General features: G+C 36.0%; 1 protein-coding gene across 1 annotated transcript in view; it reads left to right on the top strand.

The window, feature by feature from the left end:
- Positions 1–24,085, top strand: part of ADAM10 (ADAM metallopeptidase domain 10) — a 129,602-nt gene that overhangs the window by 90,554 nt on the left and 14,963 nt on the right. The window contains exons 9-14 of the mRNA XM_058541692.1: positions 1,929–2,092; positions 6,987–7,170; positions 12,574–12,724; positions 13,539–13,722; positions 14,448–14,556; positions 15,031–15,251. Coding sequence (XP_058397675.1) covers positions 1,929–2,092; positions 6,987–7,170; positions 12,574–12,724; positions 13,539–13,722; positions 14,448–14,556; positions 15,031–15,251 — 1,013 coding nt within the window. The remainder of the gene's footprint in view (positions 1–1,928; positions 2,093–6,986; positions 7,171–12,573; positions 12,725–13,538; positions 13,723–14,447; positions 14,557–15,030; positions 15,252–24,085) is intronic.

Here is a 24,085-nt window from a genome sequence, read left to right as displayed (position 1 = left end):
TTATTACATACAGAGTGCTTATTCATATCTTTTCTAGAAATAATGATCCAGTCTTTAGGACTCATCTCCAAAAGTAGAAGTAGCTTAAGAAAATATATTAAATATTCATAAATCATTTGCCCTTCTTTCTATTGTTTTCTGTGTAGAAAAGGTAGTAAGTTTTGAATATCATAAAGGTCCTCAGTCCTTTGCTGGTTAAAATCTACATATGGCTCAGTCTTTCAGTTTATTTTTCTGTGAATCACCTTATCATTTCAGCTTCCTAAATCGTATTGTAACAGTAATTCAGACTTATGTTTTGTTGCCATTCATTTTCTAATATTAAAAGGACCAGGGAAGCCATTGTAGTGTCATGCTATTTTTGCAGATCTATTTTGAATTGCCTTCTATTATATGCTTTATCAGGGATTATAAATATTAGATTTTTTTAATGGTTTAATAACTTGGTTATAACTTTGTACTTAGAAAGTTAATTTGAAATAATTTGATCAGTTATCAGAATATCCTAATCCATTTTATGGTATTTTAATAAAAAATCAAATAGAGAAAGCTTTTAAATGTGATTGTAAACTAAACAACTTCTCACTAAAAGTCTTTAATAGAGTTATTAAAAGAACTGTGGTCTTCTTAGTACAATGTACATAAAGACATGGACTGGCCAGTCAGTTTCTGATTTTCCTGTTATATATATATTTTTCTCAGGTCTTATATTAACTGCCTTTAGCACTTTCATTTTGGTATTAAGCTCTAGTCTAAAGTTCAGAAACTATTACTGAATAGGTGAATTATAAAATGGTTTAATATAAGTAGAATTATGGGTTTTCTTTTAAAATTTGAAAGTATTCTCAAGACATTGGAAAATCATAATTCAATTTTTTGAACTTATTTTGAAAGAATTTTCAAACCTGTTGAAAAGTTGCAAGAATACTGCAGTGAAGTCCTGATAGATTAATCAGTTAACATTTTGCCACAGTTGCTCTCTCCCTTCCTACTGTCTCTCCTTCCTTCCCTCCTCTGCTTTTTTTTTACCCACTTGGCATAATTCTTTTCCCTTTTTTCCCCCAGCTTTATCAAGGTATAATTGACAAATAAAGTTGTAAGATATTTAAGGTGTACAATGTGATGATTTGATATTCCTATACATTGTGAAAGGATTCCCTCCGTCGAGTTAACTAACACATCCATCACCTCACCTGTCTACCTTTTTCTTTTCTTTTTTTGGTGAAAATGTTTAAGTTCTACTATCTTAGGAAATTTCACTTATACAATACAATGTTATCAACAATAGTCATCATATTATACATTAGATCCTCAGACCTTATTCATCTTTTAACTGAAAATTTGTACCCTTTTGCCAATCTTTCCCTATTCCACCCCCCCCCCCCCAGCCCCTGGCAACCACTACTTTTTTACTTTTGTTAAAATATATTGTGTGTTGCCTCACAGGATAGTGAATCATATACTGCTGTGGGTCACTGCTATTATTTGTAGAAGTGACTTTCTCAGAATCTACCTGAGAATATTTTGTTCAACTTTCATTTAAGTAAAGTATAAATTTTGTTTTTAAAAGATGAAAAGGTATAGGCTTTGGCTCAGTGTAAATACTGAGATATTCACATTTAACAGAAACTTAAATATTTGTTTTGCTAAATTAATGGTAGCAAAAATTTGGGGACATTTTATTATGAAGAGGAACATTTTATAAGGGCTTTGTACTCAATCCTGAGAATTTCTTTATGTGTGCCATTAAAACTTGTATTTGAAATGACTTCTTAATCTTGGATCAAAGAAACTTTTGAGTGTTTGATATAGGTGGGTACCTATTGTATTTTGGACTCAAAATATAAAATGTTTTAATATAGCATATATTAGAAAGTTATTTTTTGGAAAAATAGGTGCTAATTTAGCCATCTTTTGTTCTGAATTAGGAAGCTCTGGAGGAATATGTGAAAAAAGTAAACTCTATTCAGATGGTAAGAAGAAGTCCTTAAACACTGGAATTATTACTGTTCAGAACTATGGGTCTCATGTACCCCCCAAAGTCTCTCATATTACTTTTGCTCATGAAGTTGGACATAACTTTGGTTCTCCAGTAAGTATTGCCTAATTATTAGATTTCTAAAGTTATTGACCTAACTTTTATGTCAAGTGATTTTTTTTGTTTACAATGAAAACAAGTAAATATGAATGTTTAGCATTTATATATCAGAATACAGTAATATACTTGACCATACCGAAAGGGAGAAAGAATATTTGTGATAAAAATAAGAAAAGTAAGTATAACAATGCCAGCATTCTGTGAAGGCAAGATTTTGTCTGTTTCATTCACTTCTATGTCTCCTGGCCCTAGAACAGTGCCTGGTATATGATTCATTCAAATATTTATTGAATGAGAATCACTTTTCGTTGTTTAAAGTACATTTTGAATGTTAGCAAATTGTGCAGTGGTTTTTTTTTTGCTTAGTCTCTGTTAAAGCATTATTGGAGTCTACTAGATTTGTCTTTCTCTACTGTTGAGTGAGATTGATCTTTTAAAATGTTTAGTATGAAAAATTTTCAACATACAAAGAAGTAGAGAAAAATAGTACAACAAACTTTCATATGCCCATGATCCAGAACAAAGTCTGCAAACTTTTTCTGTCTAGGGCCTGCTAGTATATATTCTAGGCTTTGGGGATAGCATTTGGTCTCTGTTGCATATTTTTCTTTGTTGTTTTTACAATCCTTTAAACATGGAAAAACCATTCTTAGCTTAGGCCATATAAAAACAGGCTGTGGGCTACAGTTTGCCAACCTCTGTTTCAGATTCAATGATTATCAAGATTTTGCCACATCTCTTTTCTGTATTTTTTTCTTTTTCTTTGTAAGATGTTAGAAGCAAATTCATTCATCCTTACATATTTCAGTATGCATCTCTAAAAAAATAGACATTTTCTTACATAACCACAGTGTGGTTATAATACCTGACAAAATTAACAATTTTTTGGTATCAGTAAATACCCGGTCTATTATGTTGATTTTCAAGTGACCTAAAGATTACACACAGAAATACAAAATACTGAAAAATATTCTGTTTGTGATTTTGGGAAGGCTTATTAAAATAACAGGTTTGGGGAATTTTCATTTAAAAATATATGTAAATTCATTTTATTTGTACCTTATTTTACAAATGGAAAATTTTATGAGTTTAGAAAAAGATTATATACTTGTAGCTTAAAACCCTCAAATACACTTCTCTAATTTTCCCCCAGTTTGTAAAGTATGTGTCATCTCACTAAATTGCAAGTCTTTACTAAGTTCCAATCAGAAATTGATAGATTGTTATCAATACTCTTGGATAAAGTATTTAAAAATGTGTTTAATCTCTCTACCTCTTGACTGCTTTTGTGATATGTTCTTAAAAGAGTAATTTTAATTTTACAGACGAGCAGAGAACTGTTGTTCATGGTTAATTTGCATTTTCAAGGGCAGTTAAGTGTCCTCTCTTCTCTCCTTGTGCTCTTGATTCCAACCCTTACCAGGGGAATTGTAGTACCCTTCCAACTACTCTTCTGTCCTTTAGTCTAGGGCCTCTCAAATTTTAATGTGCATACAAATTACTGAACATCTTAAAATACAGATTCTGCTTCAGTGGATCTTTGGTTGGGCCCAGGTTTCTGCATTTCTAAGACACTCCCAGGTGATGCTGCTGCTGGTCTGCAGACCACACTTGGAGTGGGGAAATCTAGTATATTGTCTTTTCACTTCCCATCTCATCTGTTTCCTACTCAATTGCCAGAAAGGTGTTTTTACTACATTAATAATATATTACTTATTGTTTAATAGATAAATTGGTTCACACCCTTTGCCTACCTTGCTGTCTTTTCCTATCATACCAGACTACTTTTAATGATTCTGCCATGTTCAATCACACCCCATACTTTGTGCATGTTGTTCACACTACCATACATGTATATATAGTAGGTGCTTAGTAAATATTTATTAAGTAATTTGATAGAAGGATCAGCCAGAACCGTAAACTCCTGAGCCTGTCTCCCTTGACATCTTTATGTGAAATCTGTCTTTAGCTCTTGTGTTATACATCTGTACTATGTCCCTGTTACTTTCTCTCTGAGTGATTCACACTATTCCTTATATTTATCTTATCTCAAATATTTATTGCACACCTATTGTTAACCACTTTATAAGCTTTGTTGTGGGAAGCTGTAATCATAAATAAGACATTTCTGTCTCTCAATGTGGAAATTTTAATATACCCACTCTTACCAGATTAATATTTGGTATAGTTTTGATTGTTCTGATCATGTCACTTCTGTTTACAACCTTATTTCTAGTACCTGCTGATATTACCGATACAGTTTCCTTATCTTAGCATTTAGGGTTTTTCATAAATTGGGTCCAAGTATATTTCCAGTGTTATCTCCCCTCTCCTGTCAAATTAAGTACTGTCTAGTCCTTTAAAAACTTTCCGTGTGCCAAGAAGTCAATTCCTTCCCATCTCTGCCTATTGAAATCTTGATCGTGTTGTTATAGAATGTAAATTAATATGACTTGACAGGCAGTTTGGCATTGTATCAGGACCCTTAAAATGTCTGACCTTTTAACTCAGTAACTCTACCTCTGGGAATCTAACTAAAAGAAATAAATACAGAATCTGTTGAAGATTTATGTACATTTCAAGATATCCATTGCAGTTTTATTTGTAATAGCAAAAAATTTTAAATAGCCTAAATGGCCCCACAATAGGAGAGTATCACAGAATGCTCCGCAGTCATTTAAAAATCAGGTTTTTCAGTGCTCACCCTATACTGTTAAGCTGAAAGAAACCATGTATATAACTGTACACGTGGTATAGTCCAAATTTTTGTTAAAATACGATATAACTAGATACAAGTCAGGTAGGAAATAGACCTATATGTTAATAGTAGTTATTATGGGTGTTAGATTATGATTGAATTTTTAGCCATTTTTTTTCTAAATTTTCTAGAAGAGTATGTATTGTTTTTATAGTCAGAAAGGAGTTTTTCTTGTCAAATTAAGTTAGTTTCTTTGTGAAACCATTCTCTTTATTTGAACTCTGACAGCACTTTTTGGGGTGCAGTAAAGATGACCTTTCTATTCTATTTTATGTTTTATTTGTGTGCTCGTTTTATTCCCTTTTGTGAGGATGATAAGTAGCTGGCATGCTTGTTTATAACCTGTTCCTCCTTCCATGGTCATTAGTGGTGATCCATTACAATATGCGCTGGGCTAGTAAAATAATAATTTCTTAGTAATATCTGTCATGGATTTATGGGGCAGAGAGTCAGACTAGGCAGGGATATCAAAATTTGCTATCCCTTTTAAAAAGAATGTAAGTCCTTTGAGGGCTAGGGACAGTGCTTTAACTCATCTTTATATTTTTATATTGTATTTTAGTTCCTCCTTGTATAGTATTGGACACACACTAATACTTATTGAATTGAAAGGTGCTAAGATATTCTGTGATGACATCAAGAGTTATACAGTATTGGGATTTTTTTTTTCTGTTTCTGAAATTCTAATGCTGAGAATAATTCTAGTGTCATACATTATCAGGAACCAAATTGAATTCTATAGAGTGAAAACATGAAGCAAGAAAATATTGGAGAATAGTAAAGAGTTGTTAAATGCTGATTCTAGGTTCAGGAGAAAGGCAAGATGTATCTGGAAGAATAAAAATAAAAGTATCACATTTTTAATAGTTGTTTCAGATTGGGGAGAAGAAAATGAAGGTAACTTAGATGGGTTTTGAGAAGAAATGGAATGCCCAGGGCGTTCCTTTTCTTTCTGGAGGGTAGCATTGTTGAGTATTCAAAACAATAATTTAATTAAATAGAACTATTGCTCTAGGACCAGTGTTTTTCACCCTTTCTGACAAGTTCTGAATTGTTGTTTGAGGAGTATTGTGAAGTTTGTTTTTAAATGCATATCCCCTGACGGTGGGGGTGCTCCTCTGATCTGGTAGTGTTCTATTTCTTGATTTTGGTGCTGGTCACAGGAGTGTATTTACTTTGAGAAAATTCATGGAGCTATGGTTTGGTACTTTTCTGTATGTATCTGATAATTCAGTAATATTTACCAACACCAAAAAGTATTTCTGTGCATATATACTTGTATGTCTCCTGTTTTATTCTGCAGAGCAATGTTGTGGTTTTATCTCTTGGCTTTTCTTAATTTTCATTTAAAAATAGATCATTGTGTTTCTATCCCTCGTCAGCATTTACCTATTTGTCTTTTTTTTTTTTTTTTTGAGGAAGATCAGCCCTGTGCTAACATCTGCCAATCCTCCTCTTTTTTTTGCTGAGGAAGACTGGCCCTGGGCTAACATCTGTGCCCATCTTCCTCCACTTTATATGGGATGCCGCCACAGCGTGGCTTGACAAGCAGTGCGTCGGTGTGCGCCCAGGATGCGAACCGGTGAACCCCGGGCCACTGCAGTGGAGAGCGCGCACTTAACTGCTTGCCCGGGCGGGCCCCTACCTATCTGTCTTATGTACTAGTTAATAAGTCAACTCTCTCAGATGTCTATCATGTATTTACTTAGCCCCATGCCGTTCTCTTTTGTTTCTTGTCTTTTCCCACCTCTGTCTTCTCTGAACTAGCCATAACGTGTAATTTAGCATGTATTTTAAAGAATATTTAGTAGTTTTAAAGTAGTTTATATTCTTGTTACTAGTTTTAAAAGTAGGTGAGCTTATGACAGTTTGTCCTCCATTCTACTCCCTACTTACAAAGCTATAAATTGTTGTGGTTAGACCTTCACTGGTTTTTCCTTCCCTTCTAAGACAGTGGCCCCTAAAAGAGCAAATTGTTTTCCTTCTCACATCTAAAACAATTGTAAGATCTTTTCTAAAGGAGAGTCCACAGGCTTCCATTGTTGTTCTGATGAGAAATTACATTTAATCAGATGACCTGAAAACCTTATTTTACTTTCTGTTTATGTAACTCTGTATTCTGTTTGACAGCATGATTCTGGAACAGAGTGCACTCCAGGAGAATCTAAGAATTTAGGACAAAAAGAAAATGGCAATTACATCATGTATGCAAGAGCAACATCTGGGGACAAACTTAACAACAACAAGTTCTCCCTCTGTAGTATTAGAAATATAAGCCAAGTGCTTGAGAAGAAGAGAAACAACTGTTTTGTTGGTATGTATATTTTCCAAACATTGTATTATGAATATTTTCAAACTTGAAAGAATTATGTAATAAACACCTATGTACCCACCACTTGTACTTTATAATTGTTAATACTTTGCTGTATTTGCTTTATCACGCATTTATCAATCTATCCATCCCTCAGTCCATATTTTTTTGTTACATTTTAAAGTGGATTGTAGATATCAGTATACTTCACCCCTAAACTCTTTAGCCTACATATCATTAACTAGAGTTCAATATTGTTTGTGGTTCTTTTTTTTTTGGCGAGGAAGATTGGCTCTGAGCTAACGTCCATTGCCAATCCTCTTTTTGCTTGAGGAAGATTGTCCCTTAACTAACATCTGTGCCCATCTTCCTCTGTTTTCTATATGGAATGTCACTACAGCATGGCTTGGAGTGGTGCGTAGGTCCGTGCCCAGGATTCTGAACCTGCGAACCCTGGGCTGCCGAAGTGGAGCATGCAAATTTAACCACTACACCACTGGGCTGGCCCCCTTTTTTTTGTTTTTTTACATAAGTGAAATGCACAGATCTTAAGTCCACCATTTGATGAGCTTTGACAAATGCATTTACCAGTATAACCTAGCACTTGTCAAAATATAAAACATTTCTATCATTCTAGAAAGTTCTTTCATTTCCCTTCCCAATCAGTCTCTGTCCCCAGCACACCCTGAGAGGCAACCACTATTCTGATTTATTTCACCATAAATAAATTTTGCTTGTTTTACTTCATATAAATGGAGTCATATAGTTTGTATGTACCCTTTTGTGGAAGATTGCTTTCACTCAGCATAATATTTTGAGATTCATCATTAATATTTTGTTCCATTTTATTGCTGAATAGTATTGCATTGTATGAATATATCACAGTTTGCTCATCCACTCTCCTGTTGATGAACATGTGGTCTTTTCACGTTTGGGCTAATATGAATAAAGCTGCTATGAAATTCTTTTTTTTTTCTTATTATGGTAAGATACATATAACATAAAATTTGTATTTAAACTAATTTTAAGTGTACAATTAGGGGCATTGAGTACATTCACAGTGTTGTGCAACCATTACCACTATCCATTTCTAAACTTTCTTCATCACTCCAAATAGAAATTCTGTAACCAATAAGCAATAATTCCTGCTCCCCTCACTCCCCAGCCCCTGGTAACCTCTAATTTATTTTCTGTCTCTATGAATTTGCTTATCCTGGGTCCCTCATATAAGTGGAATCATACAATATTTGTCCTTTTGTGTCTGGCTTATTTCACTTAATATTTTCAAGATTCCTCCAAGTTATAGCGTGTATCAGAATGTCATTCTTGGGCCGGCCCCATGGCTTAGCGGTTAAGTGCGCGTGCTCCGCTGCTGGCGACCCAGGTTCGGATTCCGGGTGCGCACCGATGCACCACTTGTCTGGCCATGCTGAGGCCGCGTCCCACATACAGCAACTAGAAGGACGTGCAGCTATGACATACAACTATCTACTGGGGCTTTGGGGGGAAAAAAAAATTTGAAGAATGTCATTCTTTTTTATGACCAGATAATATTCCATTGTATGAATAGGCCGCATTTTATTTATCTATTCATCTGTTATGCCTCTCTTGTGGCATTTTGTGTATTGTAAATATTTTACCTTGTATTATGTTTTTTTGGGGTTCTTGTCCTATTTCACAAGATTATAAGTTACTTGAGGACAAGCACCACGGCCTGCTCATCTTGCGCATAAAGAACACTCAAAGATGGGTTAAGCGTATGACTGCACAGGAGAAAGAATTGAGGAAGATTTCCAGATAAGCATAGCCTTTTGGGTTTTTTTAGCTGGATTTTTTTTTAATTGAGATATAATTGATATAACGTTATGGCCTTTTGTTTGTAATTGAAATTTTTATAGAGATAATTTAGATTCACATGAAGTTGTAAGAAATAATGGAGATTCCATGTACCCTTCACCCATTTCCCCCAATGGTAAATCTTGCAAAATTTGTATGGTACGATATCACACCCAGGATATTGACGTTGATACAATCCACAGATCTTATTGCAATTTTCCCAGTTTTTCTTGTTCTCATTTCTCTGTGTGTGTGTTTAGTTCTATACACTTTTATCACGTGTATGTTTATGTATCCACCACCACAGTCAAGATACAGAACATTTCCATCATCACAAGAAACCCTCAGTGTTGCCCTTTTATAACTACATCCACCTGCCTCTTGCTGTCCTCTCACCTGCCCCACTAAACCGTTCTCCATTTCTAAAATTTTGTCACTTCAAAAATGTTATGTAAATGGAATCATACAATATGTAACCTTTTGGGATTGGCTTTTTTCACTCAGCATAATTCCCTGGAGATTCATCCAAATTCTTGCCTATGTTTATAGTTTGTTCCTTTTTACTGCTGAGTAGTATCCCATGGTATATATGTACCACAGTTTAACCATTCACTTGTTCAAGGACATCTGGGGTATTTTTAGCTTTTGGCTATTATGAATAAAGCAGCTATAAACATTCATGTACAGGTTTTTTATGTGAACATAAGTTTTTATTTCTCTGGGATGAATGCCCCCAAGTCCAATTGCTGGATCATATAGTAATTAATTATGTTTTTTTTCTTTGTGAGGAGATCAGCCCTGTGCTAATATCTGCCAGTTTTCCTCTTTTTTTGCTGAGGAAGACTGGCCCTGGGCTAACATCCATGCCTATCTTCCTCCACTTTATATGGGATGCTGCCACAGCATGGCTTGCCAAGCAGTGCGTTGGTACGTGCCCGGGATCTGAACCAGCAAACCCTGGGCTGCAGCAGCGGAGCACGCACTTAACCACTTGTGCCACCGGGCCGGCCCCTAATTATGTTTTATATTTATATGAAACTGCCAAACAGTTTTCCAGAGTGGCTGTACTATGTTATATTCCCACCAGCAGTGTATGAGTGATCTAATTTCTCTGCATCCTTGCCAGCTTTTGTTATTTTTGTTTTATCCTTTCTGATAGATGTTTAGTGATATTGTGATTTTAATTTGTATTTTTCTGATGACTAATGATGTTGAACATCTTTTCATTTGCTTATTTGCCATCTGTGTATCTTCTTTGGTGAAATTTCTGTGTTTCTTGGTCGTTTCTAATTGTATTTTTTTTTTCTGTTGAGTTTTAAGAGTTCTTTATATAGTCTAGATACTAGTCATTTGTTGGATATATGTTCTCCCACTCTGTAGCTTATCTTTTCATCCTTCACAGAGTCTTTCCCAGAGCAAAAGTTAAATTTTGATGAGGTCCAAATTATTAATTTTTACTTTTATTTATTGGCGTTTTCTTTTAAAGCCACCTTTTTCTTTTAAAAGGCAAATTAAAATTACATTGATGTTATCATTTTTGTTATTGTTATTATCAGTGGTAGTTTTTCTAAAGTTTCTTAACATAGAACTGCTAAATAGATTCTTCATTTGTACATAGAGTTTTCACGATAAACTTTCTGATTGAGGTTGACTTTTAAAAATGAGCATATTGCTTTGTAGATATCATGGGAAGGGTATTTATTTCTTAAGTTATAATGAAATATGTACCTATTATAACTTTTGCATTTAAACAGCACTTTTTCTGTGTGTTGAAGCTGTTAGCAAATAGCTGATTTGAAGTAATGTTTCTGTATGAAATGAAAATTAATATGTAGTAAATATTGCATCAAAGGTTTTTTGCCTTTATCATTTTTCCTTTTTTCCTAAATTACATGTCACATGAATTATAAAATGATTATTACTAGACTTTAGAAAAATCATTATTATTTACTTAGTATATATGTACATGTACATGCTTCTAGTTTTAGAGAGCAAAAGAGATGGTATAAAATGAAAGAGAGGGATGGGAGCTTCAGTTACCTCTAAGATTTCTTTTAATATTTGATATGGTTAAGTATAAAAATGATCTTTCTGAATATTTAGCTAATCTTTCTAGAATATTTTTGATTCAGATGTGCTTCATGTTGGGTTCCTGTGCTTGAGATGTATTCCCTTCTGTTTACTCAGTTCTCAGTTTGAAGCCTGTACTACAACTATTTTCCTCATTGATTTGGTGTAGCAGAAAGAAAAGAGCACCAGATTTTAGATCTAGGAGACCTAGGTTTTGTCTGTATATTGCCCATACTGGGGCAAATGGTTTCTAGCAAGTCATAAACTCTCTGGAAGTTAGTTTTCTTTTCTATAAAATGAAGGCATTTGATTCTTATCATTTCCCTGCAGATGCTAAAGTTCTGTAATTTTGTGATCTTAAAAAGAGTAGCCTTACTGTTTTAATTTTAAACTCCATTGGCAAAAATCAAAGAACTTTAAAAGAGAGCCCCAAATCTTTTCTAAAATTATTCACTATGCTTAGACCAGACACTCTAACCTTAGTGAACTAAGATTTGACCCAATACTGTTAGGCTTTGTGGGACTACAAAAGATATAAATAATACATGGTTCTTCCCTTGAGGAGCTTGGTCTAGCTGAAGAGCAAAATTAGTGTATATTTAAAAAAAATTACTTATTGACTAGGATACATAAGCCAAATAGAATGTGGGAAATTCCATAGGGAAAAAGGACCCAATTTCTTTAACAAATAAGTAGTGTAAAAATAAAATTAGAGGAGGGAATCTATTATGTATTAAAAGAACTTAAGACACACATCAACCAAAAGCAACCATGGGAAGAGGGGTTGGGGAACCTTGTGTTGGACTCACTTCAGATAAACCAATTGTGAAGAGATAGTTAAGGAGAATTGAACATGGATTGGCTATTAAGCATATTGTTAATTTTTTTAGGTGTGATGATAGTATTATGGTTAGATTTAAAAAAGAAAAAAGTCCTTATCGCTTAGATTCATCCTGGAGTATTTACAAAAACAAATGAATATGTTCAGTGGAGTTGTTCACAGCATGTGGTTGATAGTTGTTAAAGCTAAGTGATTGGTGCATGGGAGTTCATTGTACTTATTCTTTTACTACTTCTATGTATGTTTGAAATTCCCTGTCTAACAAAAAAATTTTAATTTTTTTCTGGTTGATGAAGCACTAACTTAATTTCTATGTGTGTAATATAAATATGCAATCATTGTTCAATAAAGCTCAGTGTGGCATGGCCTCAATAGAATATTACCAGTTCTAGAAGGGACCTTAGAAGGGACCATCAGGTCAAATCCCCTCACTATACAGAGTAAGAAATTGAGGCCCCCCAAAAGGAAAGTGATTTGCCCAAGCCCACATTGCTAGTTACTGACTGAGCTAGAATTAGGTCTCCTAATTTCCAGATTCTTAGTTTGTTCTACTTTTCATATTCATCAAAATTTTCCTTTCTCCCTTTGTTATGAGGCTCATTTTAAATAAAATGAAAGTGTGCATACAAGGCTTACTTTGTCTTGTTCATTTCCTTCAGAATCTGGCCAACCTATTTGCGGCAATGGAATGGTAGAGCAAGGTGAAGAATGTGATTGTGGCTATAGCGATCAGTGTAAAGATGAGTGCTGCTATGATGCAAACCAGCCAGAGGGGAAAAAGTGCAAGCTGAAGCCTGGAAAACAGTGCAGGTGCCTTGCTAATTTCAGTAATGTGAATGTTCCATAAAGTCACCTGAAGGCAGTTATGACAAATTTAAAACTGAGATTAAGAGATGCGGATGGTTTTGAAATTTTGACTTTGTTGTTGTTTGGTTTTATTTATTTTTCTGGAGTAGGATTGGTTAGTGCACTGTTGTTGGCAGAGTGAACTAGTTGTAATTGTAATTTATGTGGTGGGTGTTAAAAAAGGATGCTCAATAAAATACATATTATTTGGTTCCTAGCTTTAAAAATGTGACTACCATCCATATTTTTAGATTCTTAACGTTAAATATTTATGTAATATGGATTCCGAACTCTTATAACTTAGTGTCATATAATTATTTCACTTGTCAAATTACTTCAATAGTGATAGATATAAGCAATAGAATATTGTTTGTGTAGTACTTTTTAAATGGCTGGCCTATGTATCCTAGTTTGATTTTAACATATAGATGTGAGAAAAATTGATAAATTGACTAATGTATGATGTAACTATGAAAAACACTGATAAATTGTCTAATATTAAATCTATTTTCCATTATAGCCTTTCACTAAAGGCAAATAGAATAAGAATGCTGAATGTAGTATGCCTTGATTATAAAAATAAGACGCTTAATCACTTTCTACACTTATTGGAATGGGGCTGAAATTTAGTATCCTCTTATTCCAATATATGAAGTTGTATACCAGTAACATACTTACTATTGAAAAGATGAGGTTTATGATTTAAAAATTAGGACCATATCTATGTATATAGGGAATAGTCTAGTGATTTTCTTTAATCACTTAATGTTTCTTCTAGTCCAAGTCAAGGTCCTTGTTGTACAGCACAGTGTGCATTCAAGTCAAAAACTGAGAAATGTCGGGATGATTCAGACTGTGCAAAAGAAGGAATGTGTAATGGCATCACAGCTCTCTGCCCAGCATCTGACCCTAAACAGAACTTTACAGACTGTAATAGGCATACACAAGTGTGCATTAATGGGGTAAGCATTTGATTTATGTTTTTTATTTAATTTTATAAAACCTGCTTTTTCAGAATAATTATTTGTTGACAATTAAAGCTGCATAGTTGAAGTAATTAATCTCGGTCCCTGTTTCAATAATATCCCTATTTATTTCCCACAAAGCCATGAATATATTGTGTAGCATAAGTGCCTGATGGCATTCAATTAGTTCCTGACTTGTCTTTCATCTTCCCACTGCATGTGTTTGATGTTCTCTAGAGAAAAACAGTTATACAACTAGGCATGTGACTTTGTACTGCTTTTAAGTTTTATACATTAATATTTTTACAGCCTAAATAAAAGAACTCTTCTGGTCATTTTCTCTGAATGTGAAGCCTTTAAAACTTTCTTGGCTAAATAATCACTTTCCTCTACATGAGGAAAATTTCATTTTTCTCTTTGTATAAAAGAGCCATGATAACCAACATAAAATTGATGCTCCTCTAATCTTTCTTTGTTTTTGTTTTGTTTAGATTTTTTTAAGTTGCCATTTCTTTAAAAGATGTACTATCTTATTTGTACTTACTCTTTTTCAAATGTGTTTATATGATCCATTTCTGATACTAATCTATGCTCTTTTTTTTCCCACTTGTATTTCTACTTATTTATTTGGCATTGGAGGCTTATACCTGTCTGTCTATTACTGTGAATGAGGGGTTTGACTTTATAGGGATTAAGTAATTGGTCTTCGATTTTTCTTTCAGCAATGTGCAGGTTCTATCTGTGAGAAATATGGCTTGGAGGAGTGTACCTGTGCCAGTTCTGAAAGCAAAGATGATAAGGAATTATGCCATGTCTGCTGTATGAAGAAGAGTAAGGCTTTTAAAACACGAGAGTATAAAATCTGTTTCAAAACCTTATTTTCTCCTAAATTTTAAGTGTTAAACTTTGATACACACTTTGGACAGATAATTTCCAGCTAAACCAATCCTCTTGAGAAATTTTTTAATGTAGCATAGCCTTGTGTTTCTAGTATTACAGTCCCTACAGTGTTTTTAAAATGATACACTAGACAAAAACTTGCTAGTTTTACAGCAATAATTAATATAAACACTATTAGAAGGTTTTAAAACCATTGTAGGCACTAAGTCAGGAGTTGCTGGTTGTTTGTTTATATTGTAACATTTAAGGTGAATTACCAATGGTGTTATCCAGCCTAACTAATGAAAATCTATATAAAATGTCATGGTAATGGTTTTAGGCAGTTTCTTCCTTTCCCTTCCTCTCTCCCCAACTAGCCCGATAGGAAATCTGATCTTCAACTTATATTTGGCACTTATTTTCCAGTGGATCCATCAACTTGTGCCAGTACAGGGTCTGTGCAGTGGAGCAAGCATTTCGGTGGTCGAACTATCACCCTGCAACCTGGATCTCCTTGCAATGATTTTAGAGGCTACTGTGATGTTTTCATGCGGTGCAGATTAGTAGATGCTGATGGTCCTCTAGCTAGGCTTAAAAAAGCAATTTTTAGTCCAGAGCTCTATGAAAACATTGCTGAATGGATTGTGGTAAGTATAGTTCTTATTTATAAAGAAACCTTATCTTAAAATGGTTTGATCATAATTTTGCTTGGCCAGCGGTCACCAATGTTATGAGAAAATCACTTCTTTTCTGTTCCTACTGGAGTTACCTTATCTGAAGAATGATTTTTAAAGTTCAAATATCCCTGGGGATTATTTTCTTCTGAAGTGATTGGAATCTCCACATGTGTATCGTGTATAGATTGGTTAGTAGGTGATGGGAGTCATTCTGTTTTACTCTGCTCCCTGGTTCATGTTCTGCGAGGGTTGCTTCCTCCTTTGATCCATGTGATTACAGCGTTTTCATGAGACTTTTTCCTCAAGTTGTTTGGAAAGCCCTGCTTGCTTTTTATACTCTCCCTTGTCTCAGTGTAACAGTCAGCTGCAGGTTCTACTTTGCTGAACAGGAGAGATGAAAGAGAAATTGGTGATTTTCTTAAGGTTTTTTCTGATGTTTCAGTGTAATTTCTGGGTCTTCAACTTGTCCATGGTAGAAAATGTTGAACACGCTGAGATCAGATACAGAGCTTTTTGTTGGTTTGTTAATGATTATGTATGTTCATCCAACATAAATCCACTGAACTATATTATTTTTAAGTCCACATTTCTCCAAGTTGTACAGATGTTGAATTACTTGAAATTTTCTTGAAAGATTGCTGAGAATGACTATCTCAAGTCACTTAAATATTCATGTTTCTAAGTGACTACATTAAAAAATCAGTAGGAAGCTTGCAAGTGACGTATTTGAGAATGTGCTATACCTGAACTGAACGAGTTTGCTTTGGAAATTGTCTTAGAGCTCAGCTCCTCCGCTCCCCACTTCCCAAATTATTTCTTACATTTTTTGTGTGTGTTTAGGACTGAGGATGCCTTATTAAGAGCACAAAAAAAGGTTGTCTGTGTGGTTGTCAGCCCTTTTTGGTACTCTTGTAATAACATTCTACAATAAAAATTTTGGAATTATCTCCAGCATTAAAATGGTGCTTACTATACGTAGGAAGAATAATACTTTGTATGTTAGAATATGTGATTTTTAGATATGTAATAACTATGTAGTTGGAGGATTGTTGAAATTGAATTTAGGAGACCTAGATTTTAAACCAAATAATTGGGCAATTGATTTAGCTTAGCTCTCCTTAAAACATGGTATGTTACCCATTTTTATACTCCTGTGCAGAGTGCATAATAGTTGTTCAATAAATATCTGTTAAGCCAAAGGTGCCTTCTGGCACTATGGTGAAATGGACAGAGTACAGGCTTGGGAATTACGCAAGGATTCATCCTTCTGGCATTTGTCAATTCTTTGACTTTGAGTAGCTGACCTTTCTTGGCCCTTTTTTTCCCCTGTTTTCAACTCAGTTCCAGTTCTTTTTTCTGATTATCTCTAATAAGAGTAAGTTGAGGGGCCGGCCCGGGGGCATAGTGGTTAAGTTCGGGTGGTCCACTTCAGCAGCCCAGGGTTCACAGGTTAGGATGTCAGGCGTGGACATACGCACCGCTCATCAAGCCATGCTGTGGCAGCGTCCTGTATATAAAATGGAGTAAGATGGGTACAGATGTTAGCTCAGAGCTCATCTTCCTCAGCAAAAAGAGGAGGATTGACAGTGGATGTTAGCTCAGAGCCAGTCTTCCTCACAAAAAAAAAAAAAAAAAAGGAATAAGTTGAACTCTGGTATACTTGTCTACTGTAGAGGACCATGTGTTCAAAAAGAAATCTGATAATGGGGATCTACCAAGTATATGTTGTGCCAGATATTTTAAGTTTTCTAGATAGTAAATCATATCTTCTAAAAATAATATTTTTACTTTTCTCCATTATTTCTAATTTTGACTCATTTTATTTAGAATTTCAAAAGCTCATTCCTATTTTAAAAATATTTAATAGAAACGATCTTTTTATTTAAAGTATCTTTAAAATCTTTTTCATATTTTAGATTTGAGGAGTTAGTGAAGTGCTTCTTAAAAAGAATTAGCAATATGAAGTCTTTTCCTGTACTCTGGAACTGATTAATCAGGCAATTTTAGGTTTTTATACAAGTTTGCCCTAAGTGAATGTAGAATGCTTTTATTTTATACCATCATTGATATTCACATGCCACTTTTTTGAATAGCAAGGTTCATAATCCTTGAAGAGTACCACCAAGCTGTTGCTGTGTTTGTGGGCATTAACCGAGTCGAACAATAAGATAACAGACATCCAATTCCTTATAAGTTGTCTCATTTGTGTTACCTGCAGAGTTCACTTTCTAGCAGAGTTTATTTTGTTACATTAATAGCTCTTGCTTTTGTCTTTCATCATGTCAGGAAAGTGTCCTTCTAGTTAGTAATATAAGTTATTAGGATGCTCTGGTGTAAGAAGCTACGAAAGGGGTGAGGGGTTGGTTTCACTGACTTTTCTCTCCAGTGGTGCCTGGTGGCTTTGTCTCCTTTCTGTACTATACTGTGGCCTCCTTCTCCTAATGTAGGGTAGAGTAGGAAGAACCTTAACCGTTGAATCCTTCAAAGTGTGAGTTACTGCCTGCTGCTTCTATGGTACCATAGAAATGATATGATAAAAAGTTACTTTCTTTCCTGAGAAGTTGTTTTTGACGACAATGTTTTGAATGTATTTTTCAAAAATACATTCTATATTTGCTAAGTGCCTACTGTGTGTCTGGCCAGGAGATAATGATAAACATGCTTTGGATTTATCAAGGAGTCATCTAGTTCTTGAAAAGTTTGAGAGCGTTCACCAGTAAATCTGTTGAGACTCTTTATCATTATCTCCTTTTCTTTAAATGGGAGTGGAGGGCATTGATAATTCTTTTTCAGTTTCTTCCACAGTTATTGATATGTTCAGATTTTCTACATGTTTTGTGTTAGGTTTACCGTTGTAGAAAACCATCTTTGACCTTGATTTTTTTCGAATCTATCATTGTATTTCCCCCTCCCTTTTAAAATAATTGCCTATTATTTGTGGCTTTTTAAATTTCTTCAGATTTATCAGGAGTTTGTCTTTTTATTATTATTTTGACAAGAATTAACTATTTCTCATTTTTTAATTAATTTCTGCTCTCATATTTTGCTGTAATTTTATGAACCTCAGTATTGAGTATCTGGAATTCTTTTTTTTGTGTGTGCGTGTGTGAAGATGATCAGCCCTGAGCTAACATCCATGCCAGTCGTCCTCTTTTTTTGCTGAGGAAGACTGGCCCTGGGCTAACATCCGTGCCCATCTTCCTCCGCTTTATATGGGACACTGCCACAGCATGGTCTGACAAGCAGTGCATCAGTGTGTGCCTGGGATCCAAACTCCGGCCGCCAGCAGTGGAGTACGCACACTTAACCGCTACGCCACAGGGCCGGCCCCAAGTATCTGGAATTCTTTATGAAAGATTTAGAGCAGTGTTTCCCAAGTGCTTCATAGAACACTAGATCATGGGTTTGGTGGTCAAGTGAATCTAGAAAACATTTCATAATATAGTCTCCTCTTGGAGATTTGTGAGAATATTGTGAGAAGTCCTGCAATAAAAAATCTTTTTAACTTCATTTTCGAAACATACCTGACCCTGGAAACCTTTATTCATGTAAGGCTTATTAAACCCTAAACATTCTTAGAAGTCACTTAGGGGAACATTGATTAAGAGCAGTAGTTTTCATTCGTGCTTGTACATGAGAATCACTTTAGGGTTTAGACTAATTAATTCCTAATCTTTTAGGATGGGGCTTAAGTATCTGGGTCATTTAAAAGTTCCCCCAGCTATTTCTTTCTTTCTTTTTTTTTTTTTTTTTTAATTATTTCCCTCCCAAAGCCCCAGTAGATAGTTGTATGTCATAGCTGCACACGTTGCTATATGTGGGACGCGGCCTCAGCATGGCCGGAGAAGCGGTGTGTTGGTGCACGCCCGGATCCGAACCCGGGCCGCCAGCAGTGGAGCGCGCGCACTTAACTGCTAAGCCACGGGACCGGCCCTTTTTTCTTTTTTTTTTTTTTTAATTATCCCCAGCTATTTCTGATGAGAAATAATTGCGAACCAATTATTCATCTAGAACAAGGGTTGGCAAACTATGGCTCACGAGCCAAATCCAGCTCACTGCCTATTTTTGTATGGCTCACAATCAAAGAATGGTTTCACATTTTTAAGTAGTTGAAAAAAATCAAAAGGTATTATCCAAATAATATTCTTTTGAAAGATATATGAGATTCAGATTTCAGTGTCCATAAATAATGATTTATTGTAACATGGCCACACCCATTTGGTTACATATTGTCTATGGCTGCGTTTGCACTTTAAGTAGTTGCAGCAGGGACTGTACGGCCCCACAAAGCCTAAAATGTTTATTTGGCCTTTTATAGGAAATGTTTGCCAACCCCTGATCTAGAGCAATGGATCTCAAAGCGTAGTCTCCAGACCAGCAGCATCAGCATCACCTGGGAACTTGATAGAAATGCAAATTATTAGGCCCTACTCTGGACCCACTGAGTCAGTAGGTGATAGTGCATGCTAAAATTTGGGAACCATTTTTATTAGTGTCTGCAATGTAATGATTTCCTTTTTAAAAGACTTGTAACAGAAATTTTTACTCTGTCATCCTGATATATTGAAAATGGAAGGTGGTTGTGGACCTCCAGTGTCCTTCATTGCCATAGTAGAACAGGCCATATAGATAGCACTTATGAAACTTTAACAACAAAGATGGAATATTGTCACAGGGCTTAGCATTTTGTAAGGATTCAGTATTTATTTGCTAGATGAATGGAGCAGATTTCTTAAATGGCACAGTTTATATGGAAAAGAAGAAAAATTGTGCATAACAACTTTGAAGCTGTCATATTTTCAGGTTTCCCTCAGTGTTGTTTTATCCTGCTTGCCCAGGCTGAGCTTAAAGTAACTAAAAGATTAGTAGCCAGTTGCTTTCTGCTTAGCAGATTGGTGTGAGGGGTGGCGCATGCAGTGTTGAAAGACAGAAGAATATTTAGTCAAAATCCGGACTGTAGTATATTCTGAAGGATAAAAAGAAAGGTTTCTGCCCCAGTAGGAGGGCATCGTCAGTATCATGAGGAGGAACTGTGGGCCCCACATGGTCTTGTGACCCACAGGAAGTCTAAAGTGCATTTGCCAAGAGTGAGAGTTGTTAAATGCTGGAACAGTCACTGAAAGGATTACGTGGTTGACTTTTTCTGGAGATCTTTAGAAAAGGTAAAGATTATCTTACAGATAGTCTGAAGAGACTTGAGTGCATGTCTTGCCCCTTCTTCCTCACAGTTTTTTTTTTTTTTAATAATTTTATTTATTTATTTATTTTCCCCCCAAAGCCCCAGTAGATAATTGTATGTCATAGCTGCACATCCCTCTAGTTGCTGTATGTGGGACGCGGCCTCAGCATGGCCGGAGAAGCGGTGCGTGGGTGCACGCCCGGGATCTGAACCCGGGCCGCCAGCAGCGGAGCGCGTGCACCTAACCGCTAAGCCACGGGGCCGGCCCCTCACAGTTTTTTTGGGTGATACCTGTTTTATCATTTTGTTATCCTATAGGTCCTTTTTGTTCATTTAGATTATTAAATAAAAAACTATTGTAATTAGTACATATAAATTAGACTGGTAAATTTTGACCTTTTATGTTTCCTCCTCTTTTCTGCTTTGTGTTCTTTTGGCCATATAAATGACTGTATTAAACAACATCTGTCTGTTTCTTACGTAGAATTATTTTCTCAGACTTGATTTGGTGCTTGTTAATTTCCGGGCTGTTTTTTAAACTTTTGGATGTCTTCTCTTTGTCTCTTAGGTTTCACTTAACACTCTTGTATCTATGAAAGACAAGAGGTTGGCGCATAATTTACGCTCATTAAATGTTTATTGAATGAATGATAGCTCTCCTTTCTTTCAGACTCTAACAAGTGGACAAATTGTGATCTTTTGAGATGAAACACATATTTTGCATTTATTAGCCTGGTTGGTATTCTTCCCCTTGATTTTATAGTATATAGAAAAGAGAAAATATGTGATTTAGCATTTAACCCACTCTCTAATTCTTTTTTTTTTTTGATTTTTTAAATTTATTTTTTCCCCCAAAGCCCCAGTAGATAGTTGTATGTCATAGCTGCACTTCCTTCTAGTTGCTGTATGTGGGATGCGGCCTCAGCATGGCCAGAGAAGCAGTGCATCGGTGCGCGCCCGGGATCCGAACCCGGGCCGCCAGCATCGGAGCGCACGCACTTAACCGCTAAGCCACGGCCCCGGCCCCTCTAATTCTCTTTTAAAGAGAGTATTAAAAACATCCCCTCTACCAAAGGTGGCCATATTTACTAACACTCTCAAATATACCATTGTTTTGTTTAGTTTTTCTTGCTATCTTCTATCCACTGCGATATTCTGTTTTCCCAGACACTAAACTCTGAAAAACTGCTATTATTATCACTAAAATATCTCAGGCGTTGGGCTTTTGAGATATGTAGTTACCTGGAAAAATTTGGAGGAAGGCCAGGAACACTGCTAGAAGGAATTTGAAGTTCTCAAGGACCCGGGTCCGCATTTTAGTAAATGTCTATTGATCTGAACTGGGACTAGGTCCTTTTGACTTTTGTTTTCTACAAAGTTTTAACCATTATTAAATCCAGCCTTTCTCTCTCCAATCTGCTTCTCTTACTGCCCTACTACTTGCATCTCTATTTAAGAGATGTATAGGCACTGAAATACTAGTATTAGAGGTATCAAAACCACGGTTTTTTATGTCCTGTCTCTGTTGTAAGAGCCTTGTCACATTATTTGTATTTATGAGCAATCTAGAAGTAATAAATGAGCTGTTAGAAGTGTTTGAAAAAGTTAATAGTATTTGGAATAATGACTCATCTATAATAAGTAGTCCAACAGGAACGTTTTTGTAGGCAAGGTATTGAGTTTGTAAGGATATGAATTCAGGGAGCTCATAGTTCAGTTTGGAATAGAGAAGATAAGCACATAGAAACATATTTTCAGTTCTGCATGGTGTTTTCATAGAAAATAGGGGAACCTATTTGAGGAAGGCCTCTTTAAGGAGGTAATGCCAAAGCTAAGTTCTCAAGTAACAGTAGAAGTATAGGGTGCAGATGGATGTTTTATGCAGAGGGAGCACCTGAAATATGAATTTTTTTAAATAAAAATTTTTTTGTACTTTTTTCCTTTATTTTTTTGGTGAGGAAGATTAGCCCTGAGCTAACATCTGTACCAGTCTTCCTCTATTTTGTATGTGGGATGCCTCCACAGCCTCTGGCTGACAAGTGGTGTAGGTCTGTGCCCAGGATCCAAACCCAAGAACCTGAGCTGCTAGAGCGGAGTACACGGAACTTTATCACCACTCGGCCATGGGGCTGGCCCCTACTTTTTTCCTTTTGAAAAGTGTGATTATCCTTTTTTTTTTTCTGTAATTGACAAAGTAATACATTGGCAAATAAGTCTTCTTTTTACTCTGGAGCGCAGTCTTCTCAAGATGAGTTGCTTGTGTATTTTTCAGAAATTGTCTCTACCTTTACAAGAATATATGTTTTTTAAAAAATAAGTGTAATCATGTATTTACTTTGCTGCACTTCATTGTGTGCTCAAGTTTTTTTTTTTCTCTCTCATGCTTAATGATCTACCTGGGAGATCTTTGGTGGGAAGCTTTTTTTTTTTCCTTGTGAGGAAGATCGGCCCTGAACTAACATCTCTTGCCAATCCTCCTCCTTTTTTTCTCTTTTTCTCCCTAAAGCCCCAGTAGATAGTTGTATGTCATAGTTGCACATCCTGCTAGTTGCTGTATGTGGGATGCTGCCTTAGCATGGCTAGAAAAGTGGTACGTTGGTGCGCGCCTGGGATCCGAACCCGGGCCCCCAGTAGCGGAGCACGCGCACTTAACGCTAAGCCATGGGGCCAGCCCCAAGTGGGAAGCTTTTGAAGAAGGGTTTTACATAGAGGAGTGACACAGTCGGTTCCATATTTTAGGTGGTTATAACATTGATGACCATGGGGAAGATGGTTTTGAGGAGGGAAGACTGGAAGGAAGGAAATGTATTAGAGAATATAACGAACATTAGGAATTGAAGTGCATCTCCTGTAACAGAACTAGTCCATCAGCCTGAAAGTAGCAGGAAGACCCTTGACCTTTTGTGCTTGTGGATTGGATCACATTGGAGGTGCTACTGCCTCCCCAGAGGGTATTTGGAAATGTACAGTAGTTGTCAGAGGAACTGAGGGGCTCTACTGGCATTTGATGGATAAGGGCCAGGGATGCTAAACTTTCTGCATGGCTCATAATGGTCCTGTACCATAATGCGGGCATGTCTACATTAAGTAAGAAACACTAATCTGCATCCTAATCACTGGTGTGCTTGTTTAAAATGCAGTGGGTTAAGGGGGCTGGCCCCATGGCTTAGCGGTTAAGTGCGTGTGCTCCGCTACTGGCGGCCAGGGTTCGGATCCCGGGCGCGCACCGACGCACTGCTTGTTGGGCCATGCTGAGGCGGCGTCCCACATAGAGCAACTAGAAGGATGTGCAACTCTGACATACAACTATCTACTGGGGCTTTGGGGAGAAAGAGGGAAAAAAGCAGGAAGATTGGCAATAGATGTTAGCTCAGGGCCAGTCTCCCTCAGCAAAAAAGAGGAGAATTGGCATGGATGTTAGCTCAGGGCTGATCTTCTTCACACACACACAAAAAAATGCAGTGGCTTAGGCCTTCTTCTAGAACAACTGAATTAGAATTTATAGAGTTGTGGTCTGAGAATCTATGTTTTAATAAATATACCAGATAATTCTTAGATCTACTCAGAGTGGGAACCATTCCTTTATCACGTGAGTGCTGATTATTTGAGCAGCTCTTCTCAGTCA

This window comes from Diceros bicornis, chromosome 5 (assembly GCF_020826845.1).
Source record: "Diceros bicornis minor isolate mBicDic1 chromosome 5, mDicBic1.mat.cur, whole genome shotgun sequence".
Classification (NCBI taxonomy): domain Eukaryota; kingdom Metazoa; phylum Chordata; class Mammalia; order Perissodactyla; family Rhinocerotidae; genus Diceros; species Diceros bicornis.
This window is presented reverse-complemented; position numbering and strand designations above follow the sequence as displayed.